The sequence below is a fragment of the Mastomys coucha genome, unplaced genomic scaffold (genome assembly GCF_008632895.1).
Source record: "Mastomys coucha isolate ucsf_1 unplaced genomic scaffold, UCSF_Mcou_1 pScaffold21, whole genome shotgun sequence".
Lineage (NCBI taxonomy): Eukaryota > Metazoa > Chordata > Mammalia > Rodentia > Muridae > Mastomys > Mastomys coucha.
In genome coordinates this window covers 188,043,345-188,064,539 of record NW_022196904.1, presented here as the reverse complement: position 1 = coordinate 188,064,539, position 21,195 = coordinate 188,043,345, and the positions used below count along the sequence as shown (strand labels likewise).

The 21,195-nt window shown below is 44.1% G+C and overlaps 1 protein-coding gene across 1 annotated transcript in view; it reads right to left on the bottom strand.

Moving 5' to 3' along the window:
* Positions 1 to 1,589: 1,589 nt before the first annotated feature.
* Positions 1,590 to 21,195, bottom strand: part of Nhlrc2 (NHL repeat containing 2) — a 55,994-nt gene continuing 36,388 nt past the window's right edge. The window contains exons 6-11 of the mRNA XM_031390784.1: positions 17,726 to 17,825; positions 14,198 to 14,429; positions 13,626 to 13,748; positions 11,700 to 11,906; positions 10,537 to 10,756; positions 1,590 to 8,330 (exon numbers count right to left, since the gene is read on the bottom strand). Of these exons, the coding sequence (XP_031246644.1) occupies positions 8,074 to 8,330; positions 10,537 to 10,756; positions 11,700 to 11,906; positions 13,626 to 13,748; positions 14,198 to 14,429; positions 17,726 to 17,825 (1,139 nt within the window). The 3' untranslated portion in view covers positions 1,590 to 8,073. The remainder of the gene's footprint in view (positions 8,331 to 10,536; positions 10,757 to 11,699; positions 11,907 to 13,625; positions 13,749 to 14,197; positions 14,430 to 17,725; positions 17,826 to 21,195) is intronic.

Sequence of the window (21,195 nt, the reverse complement as noted above, 5' to 3'; positions counted from 1 at the left end):
TAGGCACAACACTTGTGCACATAAAATAAGAATGAATATATCTTCAAACTTTTCTTTTTTTTTTTTTAAACTTAGTACTGTCTTTTCTATACTCTCCAAGATTTAAATAACTCACATCATAAGGTTTCTTCTTTTCCTGCATGTGTATGTGTAGGGGATAACATCTGTGCCTGTAGGTGGAAAGCAGAGATGGGTATGAGAAGTGGTGGTTTGAATAACAATGTCTCCATAGGATGTGTGTAAGCACATCTATCTGAATGCTTAGTCATCAGGTAGTGGCACTGCTTGAGGATTAGGAGGGACAGACTTGAAGAAAGTGTGTCACTGTGGGTGGGATTTGAGGTTTCAACTATCCAAGCCAGGCGCAGTCTCTCTCCTCCTGCTGCCTGTAAATTCGGATGTAGAATTCTCAGCTCCTTCTCTGGCACCAAGTTGGCCTGGATGCTGCCATGCTTCCTGCCATGATAATGGACTAAACCTCTGAAACTGTAAGTTAGCCCCAATTAAATATGTTCAAGAGTTTCTATGGTCATGATGTCTCTTGACAGCAACAGAATCGTAAGATATCAGGTGTCTTCCTTAATTGCTCTCCACTTTACTTACAGAGACAGGGTCTCTCCCTGAACCTAGAGTCCCCCAGCTCATCTAGTCTAGCTGCTTGCCCAGTGGATCCCCCATCCCTTCCTTAGGGATTACAGGCAGGTTACCATATTAAGAGTAGAAAAAAATTTGTGGGGCTGGAGATATGGCTCAGAGGATAAGAGCACTGACTGTTCTTCCAGAGATCCTGAGTTCAAATCCCAGCAATCACATGGTGGCTCTCAACTATCTGTAACTGGGTCTGATGCCCTCTTCTGGTGTGTCTGAAGACAGCGACAGTAAACTCATACACATTAAATAAATAAATAAATAAATAAATAAATAAAATAAATAAATAAATCTTTAAAACATTTAAAACATTTTCCTACTTAAGAGAACAGACTCTTGGACCTGGGTAGAGACCTAACACTCCAGGGGGCTGAGGAAGGTGACTTACCTTAAGCCACACTAAAGAGATGAATGGGCTCACTAGTCTTCAATGAGATTGCTCCTTCCCTGGATCTCTGCCCTGCTGCAGAGCTTCTGAGCCATAGCCACACAAAGGTCAAAGCCTGTCTGTGTGCTATTCTCAATTACCCAGGAATGGCTCTTCCTTTTCTTCTCCATTCTAAGAATGCTTTTCTTAACACTTTCCTCAACATCTTGGGCTTCTTTGTTTTCTCTAATGCTCCCTCCCCTGTGGCTTTTTCTTTCTGTCCTTCCTCTTCCTCCTCCAGGCGGCTACTGAGGTTTCTCTTTAGACTCTTAATAAAATTGTCCTGCTTCCATTTGACTCCATTTTTAAATCCCCAGATTAATGAGACTAAGACCTCCAAGAGAGAATCCTAATTTCCAGTCATCCATACAAGCTCAGTTGTTATGTGGTGCAGAGACCCAAACTCTAAGCTTTATCCACTAAGCCATTTCTTCAGCCCCAGCTTACAGGTTTCCAAGTAGTAAAATCAGTGATATACTTAAAACAAAAAGCATATTCAGGTCAGAAACACAACTTTGGAGAGAAAAATATTTAATCTGTTTCATGAAAAAAAGTACAAAGCTTTGGAAGAGCTTTAGGTTTGCAAGTACAAGGAACACACTCGTGCTTCCTCGACCCTCGGTTCCACACGTCTCATGTTAGTGAAGCTCTGATCCACCCAGTAATGCACGTGAAGAAGCCACTAAGAGTTTGGTCTAGAAATAAGTGTAAAATAGATTGCATAAAAATATATTAACCCATCTACAAACACTTTAAAATGCATAACAAGGAAATCCTTCCAGGACAAAGTCGTGTCTAGAAACACTAGTTCTGAACTTGTATGAGATTTTCACCACATTGTTTAGGCATGACATCATCATGGCAGAGTACCTCTAGGCTCACAAATTAAATGACACCATTTACCCATACAAGATGGCAAGAATCTCCAACGTGATGTGATCATCCATGAAGCACTCCAACGTGATGTGATCATCCATGAAGCACACCTCGAAGGAGTGACAGACAGAGGTCCCGATTCCCTAAGGCAGGAAGTAATGACAGTAATGGTGTCTCCTAAGTGACCTAAAGCTATACTATCAGCCTGTGCACAGTGAGGAAGCCAACCTGATGTCATACAGGTAGTGTTCTCTGCTGTAGAAAACTGAGAAGTTACAAGGAATTTTAGAAAAATAATCATTGCACCATGCTCCCCACTTGAGTCCCCGTGGAACCCCAGCTCCCCAGCAAAGGCTCTACAGGAACTACAGCTGTTTCTGAGAGTGGAGGTCACCGGGCTGAGTCGGGCTCTGGCTGAGTTTTTGCAGGTAACTCCCAATGATGATATCACAGGTAGGCACTGATAACACATTCCAACTCTGTGTCAACAATTATATTTCTTGTGGAACTAAAAACAGAGACAGGAAGTCTTCAATGGCTATGCTAGGAACTTAGGCACTTTCATCCCCATGGGTATAATTTACTGATTGTTTGATCTTATTTATCTCATCATATTTTCTCATGAAATTAGGTACAGAATAATAAAAATTCTCTTTAAATTGTCCGTATCTCAGAGGGTGGATCTTCACTTCCCTTCTGATTAATTTCATGTGGAAAGCTGAAACTAAGCAACCTACAAGCACCACACTTAGAGCTTCAGATTTCACTTTAAGACAGCAATACTGCTCGCATCCATTTCTGAGCCAGGCCAGACACTATAGTACCTAGGTTCAGTATTCATTTCTAAGCCAAAGCTGAGGGTGGACACAGGTGGAAGTGTATTGGAAAATACTTTCCTTTGGGTCAGGAGACTGTCGAGAGCAGTGTCCACAGGCACACAGGAATGACACACGGGGAGGAAAGGACACCAGACAATGAGTAACTACACCTAGCCACACATTCCACAAGCATCCAGGGTTTTCGCTTTTCAACTCTAACCCCTGACAATGATTAAACCAAAGGACCACGCTATGGCAAAAGCTATCCTAGCAAAACCTGCAGGCAGGGCTGTGTCCTATTCCAGCCCAGCCTGTGTGCTCATAGCGGCCACTCAAGAGCTGAGGCACCAGCCTACACAAGTCAACACAGGCAGGAGACAAGGTTGATTAGCCCCAGAATGCCACGTGGCTTGATTATCAAGCCTCTAACTTTTATGACCATTCTGTCTATTACCCTATTGCAAAGAACTGGAGAAAAGCAAACTTCATTAAGCCCGGGTAAAACAGTGACTTGGTGAGTGCTAATTCTTCACTTCAGCTTTGAAACACAGGTGGAAAAAGCAATCCTGGTGATTAGCACTGAGGTCTGCCTCAAGGTATGTGACTACTGTCACTATCAGATGGCATTTCTGACCCATGTGGCTCGCGCCTCACTGAACCACAGTACTGCTTCACTCTTCCTCACAATGGACAGACGCTGCACCAGGATGCTCCTAAAACCTCCACTGGCATATGTGGGGCATTTTGTCTCACACGCCCACACTGAGTCACTAGGGACCATTAGGGACCAGAGCACACCAGACCATTAAGGCTGTAGGAAGGCAGAGGACTTTATTCCTCCACACCTCACCTTGGTTCACAAAACACATTGTGTCAGATATGGCAGACTTCTCAAGGCCTGCACCAGCCATGTTCTTTATGACGGGCCGCTGGGACAGTCCTGCTGAGCTAACTGGGATGTCTATACATACTCCTGCCAAGAAAAACTGGCTAGTTACAGAAATTAAGGGCAGAGAAAATCCTCTGGGAACCAATGGTTATATACACCATTCCAAGGCCCAGAAGATGAGAACGTTTGAGAAGCCATGTGAGTTAGGGGAACCAATGGTTATATACACCATTCCAAGGCCTAGATGATGAGAACCTTTGAGAAGCCATGTGAGTTAGGGGAACCAATGGTTATATACACCATTCCAAGACCTAGATGATGAGAACCTTTGAGAAGCCATGTGAGTTAGGGGAACCAATGGTTATATACACCATTCCAAGGCCTAGATGATGAGAAACTCTGAGAAGCCATGTGAGTTAGGGGAACCAATGGTTATATACACCATTCCAAGGCCTAGATGATGAGAACCTTTGAGAAGCCATGTGAGTTAGGGGAACCAATGGTTATATACACCATTCCAAGACCTAGATGATGAGAACCTTTGAGAAGCCATGTGAGTTAAATGGCTTTAATGAATTTAAATGAATTTCACAATCAATCATTCCCAGGGCTCCTGGAATCTTCTGGATTGATAAATTACTACATAAAGGTATGAAATATGTGAACTTGCAAGTCTGAGAGACAACAGAGCAGGCAGTGGGGCAGACAACTGTCCAGGCTCTGCCACTTCCTAAGTGCACTCTTGGGTGCTGAGGTAACTGCTCAAACCCTGGCTTCAAGGAGGAAGGACCATCCTCCACCCTGAGGCTGCTGTGAGGCCTGCATGTGGGCGGCACACACAAAGTACTGGGAAAGTCCCAGCCAGTGGCAAGAACTCAATGAGTGGAAGCGTCCTTCTGCCCACATTGAAGGCCAGGGGTAAGTTCTCACTTTCCCTTTGTAGGGAGCCTCAGTCAAGTTCTGTTGCTCACAGCCACACTTGAGTCAGCGAGGACACCCAGCACGCGCACACTAGGTCCTGTTCTAGGCACTGGGCACTTCCCAGGAGCTTCCCAACCTCCACACAAGCTACCAACATGCCATAGCAGCTTTCTTTTCGGGAATGTACACACCTACGCAGTCCCTAATATTATTCTCAAGTACACTGAAGATTGAAGAGAGCACCACCCCAGGGTGAGCGCACCACCCCAGGGTACACAAGTTATAATTTGAAGATTCTTGTACAAGTTGTTAAGAGTGTAGTGTGTCTCCAGCTATGTCTGGACCCTCTTTGAAAAAAACCACATTCATTATAGTTCCAGGTCTTTTTAAATACTTCAATACAGTAGAGAGGTGCTTCTTTATAAACAATATTGTTTATGAAATGGTAATACATTCTACCATAAAGTGTTCTTTTTCTTCTTGAGCCTGGATTGTACTGGGACTGCTAACATGTCAAGTGGTGGAGAAATATTTTGCTTTAGAAACTCGAGTTGTAAAAAAAAAAAAAAAATCTCAAGCCCATGTCTGTGGCCATAAATTACTGTCATTTAAATAGCAGTTCATAAATTACTCCATGCTAAATGCCGTGTGAGCATTTCACTGAGGCCTGGCTGCAAGCCCAGGCTTGGTCCAGCAGCCCTGCTCTACAGGGCGAGATCCACCCTCCTGCCACCGTACTGTGCTAAATAATAAAACCCCGTACTTATCCCTGTCCTCACCAACTCCAACTTTAAAGGAAACTGGTAAATGAGAGGACTCTACATAGACCCCCATCTTTGGTACCAGAAGTGGCTTTAGAGAAGCTATTAGTGCTTACAGTTCAGATTACTTTAGCATCTCTGATCATTGAGAATACAGAGGTAGAATTCCAGTGAGACAGCACGGGCTTGTTCATTTAGAGCTTCAGTGACAGTCCCTGCACGTGGCTTTATGTCACTGATCACTACAAAACTTAGCTTTTCCTGATTTCCTTTCCCCTGACGAAGGAACCCAGGGCCTCTGCACATGCCAAAGAAACACCTTCCAAATGAGTAACAGCTCTGACCGTTGGTGACCGGTCTTAAACATCACCATGCCAAAGGCAAAGGCTGAGCTGAAGACTTCTCAATGGATAGAAAAAAATGGTCAGTTCTGCCTAGGCGCAAAAACTATAGTTACACATTTTCATTTTGTCTCCCAGATTTCCCAAACTGCAAAAAATAGGCCCAAATAACTTATCTTAGTGGTATGAGCCCCAAGGCAGACAGGTCACAGGGCAAGCACAAAGCTCTCAGAGAAAAGAGAAGGCGCTGCAGCTTCAGAAGCATCACAACTTCCACTTCCTCCTGTGGGTGCTTGTCTGTCACTCCTGGTCCTGTGGGTGCTTGTCTGTCACTCCTGGTCCTGTGGGTGCCTATCTGTCACTCACTCCTGGTCCCGGTAAACCATGTGCTCTGCTCACTGAGGACTTTCTATGTCCATCACCACTAACATTCTAGTGTGAGCAGCAGTGCAGAGAGGTGGTGGGAGTGTGTAGCCACTGTGCATCCCTCAGTCACTGAAGACTCAAGTAAGAGCCTACCCAGGCAAAGGGAAAAAATCAAGTGATTCTAAAGAGAATTTGGGGATTTTCAAGGTACATGAAACTACAGAATACACGCTTGTATTTTCAGAGTAAAAAATCATTTCCACACAAGTTAAGCTATATATACCGTTTTAGAGAGTGAAACTGATTATGTTCTCAAACAGGAAATGACTGAGCCAAAATATTCTCATCCTGTCCAACTGGAAATGAGGAATCCAACAAATCAAACAGGGCTGAAATATCCTAAGGCGCCCTCATCACAGACTATCAGCTATTGACTGTAGTTACACACCTCTGCTTTGGTTGGGTCTAGAAGCAAAGGTTCCTGGGTAGCCATGTGTAACTCTAAACCCTTCCCTTTTATGCTCGCTCGCTTGCTCTGCTCCTGAGAAATAGCTATTACAAATTACTAACTGAAGTCAGGAAGTTTTTTTTTAGATTTTCTTTTTTTAGCTAACTGAACAATAAAACAAGCAAATATTATCTATCAAAAAACTACTTCAAAAATCTATCAATAGACTATGCTTGAATGATTCTACTTCAAACCTAGGGCCTCTGTGGAAGGAAGGGAGGCAGCATCCACAGATACAGACTGAATTCATAGGCGGGGCTCAAATAGTGCTTCTGGAGTCTTGTAATCCACTCAGTTCTAGAAAAACAAAGCTCTGCAGCTGCTATGATGATAATCTATGATAGCTAAAGGAACAACGGGAACCAAACCTCTCCAGTGCCCTCCAGTGCTCTCTTCTGGCTTTAAAGAAAACAAACACCCAAACAGTGCCAGTACATCACTGTGTGTTTCAGCCCTAGTAATTTAAAAATACTAGATTCAGTATTTAAAAATACTAGGGCTGAAACACACAGTGATGTACTGGCACTGTTTTGGAAGTATATTAGTATAACTGTACCCGTCAATTACATTAAAATATTTTACCCTGAAAATAGAAAATTGAAGGTTTATATATGATTTTTCAAAATATCAAAATTAATGATCATAATTTAAATTCTAAATATGGGAACCAAAATAATAACAAAAATCTCAAACCCAACAATTCTATTACTTAACTCTTAAAACTGAAATGTAAATTTCCAAAATAGCATGATGCTCATTTATATCAAGCTCAACTACTACAATAAACCAACACACACAGCAATACAGCACAGTCTCCACCCCCAGTCAGCGTGCTTCTGGGGAGCTAGGCACTGCCTGCAGGAATATGCTTATTAAAATATAGTTAAAGGTAAGTCTGCGTGCCCTTAGAAATTCTATATATTTTTTTCTTTTTTATATAAAGTTATAAGGCATTAATAATGGAATGTTAAAACAAATAATTTATAATAAAAATAGATTAAAACTCTCTTTTAAAAATACCTCAAGTGAGAAAAATCACAGGAGATAGTCACATGCTCTGTTTCTACCAAATGAATACTTTTTGTTCTGGCTTTAAGCAGATCTTAGACACTAAATGGCAGGTGTCCTGACACAAAGGTGCACAGCTTAGGCCCATCTCAAGTTACTGGAAATTTACATGTGAAATGGCTAATTGATACTGATAAAGGCAGAAGAGATTATTTAAGATATCTGGCATGATTAGTTTTGACTACAAATATAATCTCTGATACAGCATGGACTGTCGCCTTGTGTCAAATAACAGCAAAGCTTACCGCGCTGTGGTTAAATGATGGTCAATGGCTTGGCTAGCACACAGCTAAAATGAAATTTGTTTATAATTAGAATATTAATAAGGAACACAGCTTTATTTTGGTATCAGTTGTTACAACTGAGCAATGGGTTTCTGTAATTCTTTTTTCCCTAAACGACGGATGGCAGGATGGACAGGGCCTGTGGTGAGGGCTGCTGGCCAGCTTTCTAGAATGTGTATGTGAGCTCTACAGGAGCTGCACAGACTGGTTGGGTGCTGGTTATCTGCAAAGGCTGCCTGAACACGACTCCTTTCATCATACATGCACTGCTGCCTGCACTGCAGTAATAAAGAAACACAATGACAGACACCACAGCTTCCAGTGACAAGCAATCGGTAGGAATCTGCAGGGAAATTGTCGGTTGATTGGAAATATTCTCTATGTCTCCAGATGGGATCTGTTCTTGAAGAAGCCATTCATTGCCTAGAAAACAGGAGAGAATATTATTAAGACTATAAAAAAAATACAAGAGGCTGGAGCATGGTGTGGGCAAAGTGTGAGAGCCAGAATTCAGATCCGTAGAAGCCATGTAAATGCTGGGTCTACGTGGCAGCCATCTATAACCCTAGAGCACAGGGAGTCGGGACAGAGCATCCCACAACTATCAAAGTATTCGGAGCAGTGAGCTCGGAGTTACTGAGACATCATTTCTCCATATTTTAGGTGGAGAGAGATCAAAGAAGACACATGGCATTAACCACATGCATGCTCAAACATGTGCATGTCCATGTATACATACATACATGTGTGCTCACATATGTGGACACACTCACATGCATAATACACATACATATATTTGACAAAAAAAAAGTAAGTAGGAAACTAGAAACTTGTAAGGAAAGAGCCTCTGCATCAGCAAGCGTCTGGGGCAAGCCTGTTAGTGCATGCTCTGCTCCGACGCAGTGAACTAGTGAGAAGAGAGCATCCTGGACGACCCTGCCCTGTGCGAATCTACTGAAGGTGAGCCTCACATACCCAGCTCAAAGGAAGGTCTACTGCTGAATAAGCAAGTGAAAGACCTGTGAGACAACAGACCAGTTCTCACCAAGGGGAAAATGACCTTCAGGGATATGGTCTAAAAAGTACAAGATGAACTTTAGAGAATACAAATGCCTACACAACTCTGCAGTGATTTCTAAATCCAGGCAAAACAATAACAAACTGCTATTCGCCAACTTTTATTTCTTTATGTTTGTCATATACATTACATGTATGAGTTATGAAGTGGTTCTTTTAAATAGTCACAAACTTTAACCACTTTAACTATGGTTAAACTATGGCTTAACTATAGTTTTTTAGTTTCTAAAAACCCAGCCCCACCCAAAGAGAGGTCTTCTATCCCTAAGTGTAGACATTGGCTCTGTAATGCTTTTAGAATTTTTGAATTACTAGACTCCTGCATAGAAGCTCAACTGCCCTGGATAGTAAAAACAGAGCCAATATTTTGGACAGAGAGTGAACATCTAAGTAGTTGACCCTTCACCTTAACTCCTCTTCACTTTGCAGGGCAATGACTCAGCACTCAATCTGGATGTTAAGAATGCAGAGTTAAAAAGGTTGTCAATATCTTATTTTAAAAAACCATTATACTGGTCTGTAATTACACAGAGAAATCAAATGTGTGCTCTTCAACTAAGGGGCTGTTTTCATATGTATAGGGCCTCCTGGAGACCAGAAAGGGATTTGGGGGTGCCCGGGTTTGCACAGGCTCAGGGAGTTCAAACTGTAGCTAGCAGTCCACCGGCAGGATCCTCTTGGTCTGGACGGCACCCTGACAGTTGCAGACCAGCAGCTTCTGTCCTGAGAATGTATGAAGGTAAGTAGGCCTGAGGCCAGGATTGGGGTAACGTAAGTGTGTGAGAGGGTGTGGGAGAGGAGGAACTGAGGAAATGCAAGATTGAGTGACAGCGTGTGAAAGAGCGTGGGAGACAGGACAGGAAGCTCATCTGAGACACCAAGTCCTGCTCTGAGAGTTCTGGACCCCAGCACTTCACTTTAGCCTTGCTTCCTTCCCACTGTGCAACAGCAGTTCTCATGTCTAATAGCACTAACAGAGCAAGCAGAACACTGGCCTTACTGTCCACAATGAGAGGGGGATCTGTATGCACAAGGGCCGAGAAAGAAGAGCTACAGAAAAAGATAGTAAATAAGGAAGTTCTACTATTTCTCCTCATCAGACCTTTAATTTTTTGTTTAATTTTTAGGGTTTTTGGCAGGCTTTCACTCCGTAACACAGATGGCCTGGGAATCACTGTGTAGCTCAGGCTAGCCTCAAACTTGTGGTCCTTCTAGCTCAGTCTCCTGAGTGCTGGCATCAGATATGAGGCTTTAACTTTCAGTGGCTCATTTTGGGGATGAAATGAAAAAGATGGAATGGGGTGCACATGCAGGCAAGCTTCACTCCCAGAAGCCATACTGCTCAGAGCTGCTGGGGCTCTCACAGGCCACAACCCCGGAGTGTAAGGTAAGAGGGAACAGTAAACACATCAAAGTGGATTACAGCTAGATTCACGTTTCACACCATTTCCCTCAAATCTTGCCCAAACATACAGTAAAATGTATAGTGAACAGAAACGACCAGACTGAACCCAAGCAGTTCAGGACTCAGTCTGCAGTGCTGTGCTCACACCTTCAGCTTTCAGGAACCAGCAGCTGGGTGCGTCTTCAGTCAGCTTTGCGCCTGAGGGAAGCTGGAGCCTGAGCCTGAGCTGCAGAGCCTGGCCAGGATGCACTGTCACAGGGGGCAGGCCGATGTGTGGGGCGGACTTCGGCACCCTGGGCACTGTCTTCTGCTTCTCTCTGGGGAGGGAGCCGTCCACCACAGCGCTGTCAGACTTGCAGACTGGGAGCTAGGGGACCAGAGGACAGGTATTAAAGCAGAAGCACTATTAGGACAACAACGAGGGAACTCAGCCTTAGATCTAGACAGAGCAATGAAGTTCTCCAGCAGTGAAACTAGCTGCCATTTAGTCTAAAGACTTTCCCCAAGTACAGACAAACAGCTTGCCTCTGCAGTCAGACACCTGAGGACTCAGCAGTAAACTAACTGTCCCATGGTTTGTAAACGGCAGGAAATTAAAGCAACTGTTTTAATTTAAGGACAGTGGTTAGATACAGGGTCATAACTTTCACTGCCAAGAGAAATCTATGCAACAGATGACACTTTTTGATGCTATTCTCTGGATTTATATTAAAATAATTATCTTGCAAATGCAACTTAGGAAAAAAAAGCTCCCACCCCCAACCAACGCTATCAGGTAGATAGATACATTAAAAGGCAGTGGGCAACAGACTTTCTCTTTGAAAACCGTTTTGAACGTGGCCCAGTTTTCTGCAGCCCATCTTATTTTCGGAGTTTGGGGAGCATGGACTTTTGAAGACAATTTGGTACTGGACTCACCACAGGAAACAGACAGTAGACAACGATCTAAGGGTCACCGAATAAAACAACCCGTGCACATGGCACTCAGATACACTGTGCATCATGGCTTCTACACATTTAGAAAGAGACCCAAGGTCTTTGTTTTTATTAAAGGTTCGTCCAATTCTCTCCAAATTCCAGCATTTTCCTCAAGTGCTCAAAACAGATGGAACTTACATTTTAAGTCTAACAGGAGATCCTCAAAGCAAGCCTCCTGGTCGAGTTGTCCCAGAATGTAACAGGATACCCACTTCCGACCCCCTTTCTCCATGTGCCAAGCACATACCAGAGACAGACAAAACAAAACTGCACCAAGGCTCAGCACTGTTCTTAAACCCACATCCTCTAAACTATCTTTTATGATAACTTACCACAGAAACTGTTCTTGCTTCTAAATCCATCACTTTAATTTGGTGATTATTAGTGTCCGCTACATATAACAGCCGACCACTCTCACCAATGCACAAGCCTCCGGGCTCATTAAAGGCTGACTCCGCAAAGCTGGAACTGCCATCACTGGCCTCTCCAGTCCCCGCTAACGTTCTACAGCCTTTTGTTTTTGGATCCACAACTTTAATCTAAAGAAAAAAGAAGAAACATTTCCCCTGCAGTCATTCCTGTTTACAGCAGTGCCAGGGAAACCAAAGGACTCCCAACTGCCATTAGTGTTCTCAATAACAGAACAGTACAGAACAGTCTCAGAACAGGTCTCAGAACAGTAGATAGTTCCAGATTTTCCTAAAAATCCCAGCATTCATTTACATCATTGAAGAAGAGAGATTTCATCAGAAATTTCATTCAGATTATAAAATCTTAGCTCTACTGTGGTTTGCTGTAAATTGCAGTTTGTTTGTTTTTTCCCATTGTGGAACACACTTCCACAGTTTGGCTGACTTCTTGAGAGCACTGTCTAAGGACTGCTTCTTTTGTTAAATGTAAAGCCTGCTGGCTATGTCTCAAGCACATTAAGCTTATGATTGCTCATCACAGTGCACAGAACTCTACAGTAAGAATGAGAACAGCCAGTCAGACATGGCGGTGGTACAGAAGACGGACGTATTTACTCGTCGTCACTACAACTGCAACAGCTCAAACTCTTCATCTGCTAGTCCCAGGTAGCTTTCAACTCCCAACCTGACACAATCTGGAGTTATAGAAAAGCGGGGACTACCCAGGCCAGACTGCAGCGGGCAGGTCTGTGAGGGACTGTCCTGTTAGTTAATCTGGGGAGGCTTGCCCACTCACTGTAGGTAGCACCAATGGATAGAGACGGTCCTGGTGACATAAGAAAGCTAGCTAAGCCTGGGCTATGAGCAAGTCAGCAAGCAGGCCTGCCTTCAAATTTCTGCCCTGACTTCCCTCAATGAAGGACTTATGCTTAAGGTACAAGCCAAGTAAATTCTTCCCCCTGCCCCCAAGCTGCTTTTGGTCAGGTTTTTTTTTTGTTGTTGTTTGTTTGTTTTGTTTTGTTTTCAAGACAGTGTTTCTCTGTGTAGCCCTGGCTGTCCTGGAACTCACTCTATACCAGGCTGGCCTTGAACTCAGAAATCCTCCTGCCTCTGCCTCCCAAGTGCTGGGATTAAAGGCGTGCACCAGCACTGCCCAGCTTTCGATCAATTTTATTATAGCAACAGAATGAAACTCCAACAGCTGGTTCACACTTCCCCCTAACATGCCTCCTTATTTCCTGCCTTCGTTACTTGAGCACCTTTGATGGTTCACAATTCATACATTTAGGTCACAGCCCCTGGAATTAGCTTAGCATTTCCCTCAGTTCAGATATCATAAGGCTATGGCAAGAACAGCCCAGAAGAAGCTGTGCAGCGCTGAGGGCTGTAGGGCTGAGAGCTGAGGGCTAAGGGCTGTAGGGCTGAGGGCTAAGGGCTGAGGGCTGTAGGGCTGAGGGCTGTAGGGCTAAGGACTGTAGGGCTGAGGGCTAAGGGCTGAGGGCTGTAGGGCTGAGAGCTGTAGGGCTGAGGGCTGTAGGGCTGAGAGCTGTAGGGCTGTAGGGCTAAGGGCTGAGGGCTGTAGGGCTGAGGGCTGTAGGGCTGAGAGCTGTAGGGCTGAGGGCTGTAGGGCTGAGAGCTGTAGGGCTGAGGACTGTAGGGCTGAGAGCTGTAGGGCTGTAGGGCTGATGGCTGAGGGCTATAGGGCTGAGGGCTAAGGGCTGAAGCGCCCAGGGCTATAGCGCCCAGGGCTGTAGTACTGAAGGGATAGCTGCTTTCTGTATCTAGAGAGGCACTGGTTGGAGGCACATTGGTCAAAAGCAAAGCAGCGTGTCTTCAGCCAAGACTCACCTTGTGATTATAGGAGTCTGCCACATAGAGCAGTTGCCTCTTCTCATCCCATGCAACCCCAAGTGGATGCTGAAGCTTCGCATTGATGCCTACTCCATCAACATCACCAAAAGCAAATAAATTCTTTTATTTTTTTTAAAGAGAAAGAAATAGCAGTTATTAAAATTTTCAGTGCGTGGTTAGGAGGTCACATGAAAACTAAGACCCTAGTGTTTCTAAAGCTGGGGCTTTTCACAGCAGTGCCGGGGTGCGGTAGAGACTGGCGAGTACAGGGCACACGCTGCACTCTACTGGCTGCCATGCTGTCGCTCACAGCAGGCTCACATCTGCTAGTGCAGTGCTCCTCCTAATCCACTGCCACAAACCCACTGCAATCGCTCTTTTCCCCTCCCCTGAAGGCTTATGTGTAGTCAGGTGGGTGCTTTTCTCAGAGGGAGGGCTTCACTTGTGTTTTTTTATAGCCATGCTTTCTGCTTTGACTGCATGTTATCATAGACGAGCCAGGGATAAACCTTAAACTCGATGGATGGCTCACTTGGGGATGTGCGCACAGCACACAGCAGTTTCTTTACCATGGGGTCTCGCTCTCCGCCTACGAGGTGCTTCACAGCTCCGTCTCTCAGCGAGACGGTCCTCACAGTGCTGCTCTCGCTGTCGGCCACAAAGAGGCAGTTCCAGGGTTCTTCTGAGGCGAGAGCCAGGCCTGACGGCTGGGCAAAGCCTGCCTTGTGAGGATATGCATTGTTTCGGTTTTCTTCATTTCCACTTCCAGCAAAACGAAGGCAGGTTCCTTTTTTGAGGTCACTGAAAGACAAGTTTATAGGTGGGTTCACAAGTTACTAAAGGAACATAAATAACCAACTCAATGGTGACAGCATTTAAACAAATCCACAGAACCAGTGATGGACGCCTGTCCACTGCTGCGGCTGCCCAGGCATTCTCTCAGTGAGCTACTACGTAGGCCCTCTCTTTAGTATAACTAACTTATCGAAATCACTTTCTAATACCAGGTAAGAAATCCCTGACATCACAACAATAATGATCAGATTATGAGATGATGAGATGATTTTATTCTCATTTTAACACCTCAGTTTCATACAATATCAGGTTCTAGAAGAGAACTATTAATAATGAGATAGATTATCTAGTTTTGGTCGTTTAAAATGTCTGTGTATTCTATAAAACAGAGAGCAGATTGAAGGAAGCCAGGTCTCTCAGCATGAACATTTTAAGAAAATGATGTAATGACTGCATTAAGTGATCAACTATACAAAACTCATTTTTTACAAATGCAAAGAAACATGTATCTGAAGTACTGCAGCACAGAGCCTGGTGGCACACAACTGTAACCAGTTCAGGGCAGCTGCAACTGTAGAGAGCTCTGCCTCGAGATGCCGACAAGGATCCCTACTAATTCCTTTTGTAACACAGAGAAGTTGACACCTTGATTTCTAGACTAACGTCAAAATGACTAACAGGACGACAAGGTACCGTGAGAAAGAGGGGTTGAAAGGCTGGGTGTGCACCATCTCCAGTGGCACAGCACTGGGGTCCAATGCGACCAGCACTCTGGACTGGGTAAAGGCAAGGACAGGAGGAGGGCAGTAAGACACTGCTACTTTTTCGAGGACTCACAGAAAGTTCCTGGCCAGAGAAGTACGTGCAACACTTACACTGCAAGGGAAGAGGCCTAAACGTGTTAGAGAAGAGTCTCTGATAAAGCGAGGTGAACAGTAAGCTGACTAAACATTAGAGGCCAGCCCTGCATGCAAATCTGCATTCGACACTGTCTTTCCAGCAATGCACCCACAAATGTAAGTTGTAGATTGATGGAACTGGAGCAACCATTTTCCTACTATAAATATCGACGAGCCTCTGACAAGGACACTTAGGCAGCCCTGCAGCACATCCCAGCTGTTGTCACTTGTGGCTGCTGCTGCAATCATACCTCACGCACCACAAGTAACCTGACTGCTCACGTCACCATTGCCTCTTGCCTGGATGACAGCTACAGCCTCCTGAATCGTATCTTGCTCCACTCTGAGTGCTGGAAGGGTTCTTCCGAGAACACATTAAATCAGCTCACTCCTAGATTAAAACTTTCTATAACAACATTTTTGTGGCAAGACCTGACACCACTAGCAGCAGCTCTGCTTGGAAGGCCTCTCTGCTCCAGAAGTTGGCCATGACACTTCAAATCCCTTGGCTAAAGAGCTCAGCATGAAGGAGTTCAGAGATTCTCCTGACACAAGAGCTCTCTGTTTTCAGTGTCTGCCGATCTGATTCATCTGAGGATGGGCATCTCTTCATTTTATTTTTAACACAGAGATCATCTAATTTCATCTCTATTATCCAACATAGTGACTAGTAAAAGGATATTTGGCAAACATTTTAGATCTGTAGTTCTCAAGCTCCCTGATGCTGTGATCCTTTAATACTTCATGCTGTGGTGACTCCCAACCATAAACTTATTTTTGTTGTTATTTTATAACTATAATTTATTGCTAAGGTAAATCATAATGTAAATATTTATGTTTTCTGATGGTCTTAGGTGACCCCTGTGAAAGGGTCATGTGATCTCACAGGGATCACAACCCACAGGTTGAGAGTCACTTTATCAGATGCATGATTGTCATAAACCACTACACAACTGTGTTCCACACCTGTGCCTGGATACCTGACATCTTGGACAGCTAGACAGCTGTCCCTTTCTACAAATAAAGATAAGTAGAATGGGCACACCTTTAATCCCAGAACTCAGGAGACAGAGGTAGGTGGATCTGAGTTTGAGGCCAGTCTAGAGTATAGAGTGAGTTTAAGGACAGCCAGGACTACACAGAGAAACCCTGTATAAAAAAACTAAAAAGAAACAAACAAAAGATAATTATGATAGCTTGGAAGCTAGTACCTACTTTCTATGATTACATAACAACTTTATGGTCTGTGACTGTGTCCTGCTCAGTGTTTTTGTCAACTTGACACAAACTGGAGTCATCTGTGAAGAGCTTCACAGAGAATGCATCCATCAGATTGACCTGTGGACAAACTTGTGGTCACTGATGACTGACACGAAAGGGCCCAGCCCACTCTGGGTGGTGCCACCCTGGACGTGGCCCTGGGTGTGTGAGAAAGCCAACAGGCAAGCCAGTGAGCAGCTCCAGTGGCCTTGCTCAGTGCCTGCCTTCACAGGCACAGGACAGACTTTCAGTCATTTGCTCAGTCTACACACAGGCTTTTACTGAACTGTTATCTACCAGACACAGCACCAGGCAGAGTACAGAGGACGTGGAACCAGGCTCCTTTCTTTAAGAGGTAGTCCAGTGGGAAGAAGTATTTATAATCAGGCATGAACCAAAGTCAGAGAAGAGCGGAGCAGAGAGAGAAGTGCAGCCAGCCCTGACTGAGGCGGAGGGAGGAGGGGGAGTCAGGAGACACCGTGTGGAGAAGTACTGCTCCCTATCCCTCCATGGCCGGTGCCAATGCTATCCCAAGTCTCCACACAGCAATCCCCTAGGTGACACAAATACATTCAATGATGGAAAATGACAGAGGTAAAGGGGCTTGCTCACTCTCCTGTGCTTCCACAGTAAGGAGAGCTGGGATTGGTAGCCACCCTGCTCTGCAGCACCTGAAGGAGTGACTGCAGACACATGAACTATGTTATGTTGTGAAGGATTAAAGCCCCACCTCACATTTCTGGTTCTCTCTCTAGGCACTCAGAAAAATGGCTCCTCCCAGGCTCTTAGAAATTAGATGCAGCCACAGGCTAACCCAGGCTGATGAAATACAAGTCAAAGTGACGTGCGTCATTTCTGAGCAGTGGCTTTGAGCGCCAGTTAGTGACTCACCACCTCCTCCTCGCCAGCTCTGCCAGAAGGGCTGGCAGGGCTCCTGACAGCAGCTGCTTCCTTAGCCTGGGGAGCAGACCAGTGCTTCCCAGTGAATCCACATGAGAGAGCAAGAAGCCTGCTCCACGCTTCTGTTGGGCCATGTGGCTGAGCACACCCTGACAGGGACAACACGGGCTGTGAGCATGGAGACCCGGGCAGGGAAGCTGGGGACTCCAAGGAAGACAGCTGTCCCAGGACACAGTCACTTACCTTTTCTTTGGCAGTGTGCCAGAGTCCAGGAGTAGTGCCCATATCTGATGAGTCCCTGCCATAGCTATCCACAGGATGTCATTTCTTGGGACTTCTGAACCTTTATGAAGATAAGTAGCAGGTATTATATACATATCTAGTTAATATACTTCATGAAGATTAATAGCACACATTCTATACATATCTAGTTAACACGCTTTTCAGGAGTGAAGTCCATGGATGACACTAACTTTTTCTGAGTCAGCTGTTTTTAAAATGACCCCTCAGGGAAGAGTTCGTTCCTAGAAACCTGCCTCCTCACCTGCAACAATTTCATGAGAACCCAAAGTTGTCATATTCTTTTTAATTAAATGCAGTACAGGGTGATAATTCAATACATGTTTACAATGTGTAATGACAAAATTAAATCAATTAGCATTTCTATTTCCTTAAACAAAATCCACACACTGTTAATAGCAGTATGTCAATCTGCATCTCTGGAAACAATGTTTTTAAACACTGAATTGTTTTATGTGACACAAAAATGGCTGACATTCTCTAAGAGAACTCTGGCAGTTTCCATGAAAGAAATGATGCAGTGTGGTAAGAAAGGTAAGAAAGAAGAGCAGTGTGGTAGCATACTCCTGTAGTCCTGGAGGCTAAGAGGCAGGTTTCAGAGGAGTGTGGCGACCCGTGCTGAACTCCCAGAGGCAGAGGCAGGAAAAGCCCAAGTTGGAAGCCTGTTAGACTACATAGCAAGCTCTAGGCCAGTCTGAGCTACAAAGGAGAGACCCTGTGTTAAAACAAAATAACATAAAAAGAAGCTAAAGGAATGTGTCTTTTTATTATCAAAGACATGGGATTTGATATTCAGACACAAAGAAGAACAGTCATTTAAAAATGCATTTGTCTAGTAGCCTATAATATTTATGGGATTGTGTCTGCAGGAGTGTGCACATTTGTGTGTGGAGGTTAGAGGTCAATGCTGTGTCTTCTTCAATCAGGCTTTACTTTATGTACTTACTAGACAGGATCTCCATGTACCTGGAAATCACCGATTTGGCTCAACTGGCTAGCTACCAGAAGAGTCCAAGACCTATAAGCACAGCCTCTGCGGCTGGGCTTTTTATGTGGTGCTCAAGACTGAGTTCGGATCCTCATGCTGCATGGAGAGTCCTTAGCAAATGAGCCACCTTTCAGGCCTGGTTTAAAATCTTTCAAGGAGTTTAGCAGATCAAGAGTACAGTATATTATAATATGCTGTTTACCACCATTAATTTTACCATTCTATTTGTAGACATAGAATGATGTCACACCTATTATAAGGGGAAAAGGCTCTATTTCTCAGATTTATTCTGTTAACATATTTAATTAGGAGGTACTCTGAAATACTGAGACATTTTAACTAGAGTAGTCTGGTAAGACATTATCTTATAGAGTTATTTTATTTGCAATCTCTTTAACTTCAAGTATTTTGTGTTTTGAAGGGTATTCTTTCCCTAATTGGTAATACGTTTTAAATGTCTTTTAATTTAGTAACAACAGAAACAACCTACAATGATGATGGTTCTCAAGTTATCAAGGATGCTATAACTCCAAGTGCTTTCCAAAACCCATTCCAGATTTTGGAAAGGCCCATGAGACAGGTACTGGTAGCAAGTCCAATTCCAGATGAGTAACCAAGCACAGGGAAGCCAGCGTGCCAGGTCAACTAGCTAGCAAAGGAAAGGAAGTGAACTCTGGGCTCAAGCCAGGCAGAGCCGCAGTGCTCAGCCGTGGCCTTCTGGCCCTTTCCCAGTTCTCAACTGCTATACAGTAGCAGGTATCTCAGTGTGCTTCCTTCACATGACCATGCTGCAGACGTAAAGGTACGGAAGGGGAGTCTGCTGTCCATGTTCTGGGAGCTCGGTCTCTACCTTATCACTTTAAAAGGAGATCAAAAGGCATACACAATTAATTTTTAACACACATTGCTTCATTAGTTATTCTAGGGCTACTCTCTGGGGCTGCTAAGATGACTATGTCATCTAAGCTAATAAAATATTCCATTATTTCAGATATAATGAATTCAGATGAAAACTGCTTACAGGCAGCAGTACTCAAATGTCAGCCATGATCATTATTTCATGAATCTGGATCTTACCTTTAGAGCATGTTGCATTAGGCAAGCATAAGAGATCTACAAACTTAACAGCTGTAGCAGATGCAGGGTAAAGAGTAGCACACAATGTCTCCTTCACACATTTGTTGTTAATTCGATAATAAACACTGACTACTACTGTACTACAACGCACGATATCCACAATGCACTCCGTTTACAACTGCTTACTTGTGTCAAAGCCATCGCAAATCTAAGATTACAAAGGTACTCTCTAGGACCCAGCACATGCCAGGGCAACAGAGAATGAGTTCAAGGTCCTTATTAGATAATGGCATTATTAACCAAGGAAATGAACAACAGAGTAACAAAAAGCTTCAGTAAGTAAGGTAAATAGAGGCACAAACGGGCTGTACTTACCTTTACAATGTCTGGGATGCTTCCCAGTCACAGTACTCCAAAGTCTGTATTTATCCTAACAGGTTTAGACTAATGCACAGGGAACTGTAGACAATCACTGTTTGAGGCCCCCTACTAAGTGCTCCTAATTCTCTCCCAATGGAATTAAACTGAGCACCTGGTGTGGTGATGGCCTTTGAGACAAGAGGACTCAAAACAGCCTTTCTATGATGGAGGAGCCAATAGTTCAGGGTCAGAGTCCTGGCTGCAATTCCTGGCCAGCTTCCTCACCTGCAAGTGAGGCCATGACTGTCCAGCCTTAAAGATGGCCAAGGGCATGAGTCCAGGCTCGGGAAGCTAAGCCCAGCACAGTACCTGCAGGCTTTGAGCGCCTACACCAAGCATGCCCCCTCTTCCTTCTCTTAGGACTCTCACTGGCAGCCCCTGGCATGGAGCTCTGCTCAGACTTCTCGATTCCCTATCCAGAATGGCAAACCTGTGCCACTATCCTCCAAAATCACCACCGAAGGGAGTGAATCTCACCAAAATCAGCTTTGCACACGAGAGAGACAGCACCAAGGTCATGCCGGAGGGAATCTTTATTACTAATTACTTCTACTACTTCTTCATATTTTAAAGACATGAGTGTAATTGGATTATACATCTGTGGATTTTACTTTGATTTTTCAGATAATTTACAATGGGGTTGGACTTGGGGTCTAACAGGGCTGAAAATTCTCGAATTAGATATGAAAATTCAGCCTTTCAGGGCCTCTTAATGTTTCTAATCATAACTGAGCAAACTAAGATCCACAGTTAACCTATTTATTCATTTGATAAAAAACTTGCAAGATAATTGATAACAACCATCATATTTAATGATGAAACTGTACAAACATGCTCCTGCCAACAGAAATGAGATAAAAGACCTACCACTACCTCTATATAGCACCATATGAAGGTCCTAGCTTCTGGAACAAAAGCAAAAAAGAAA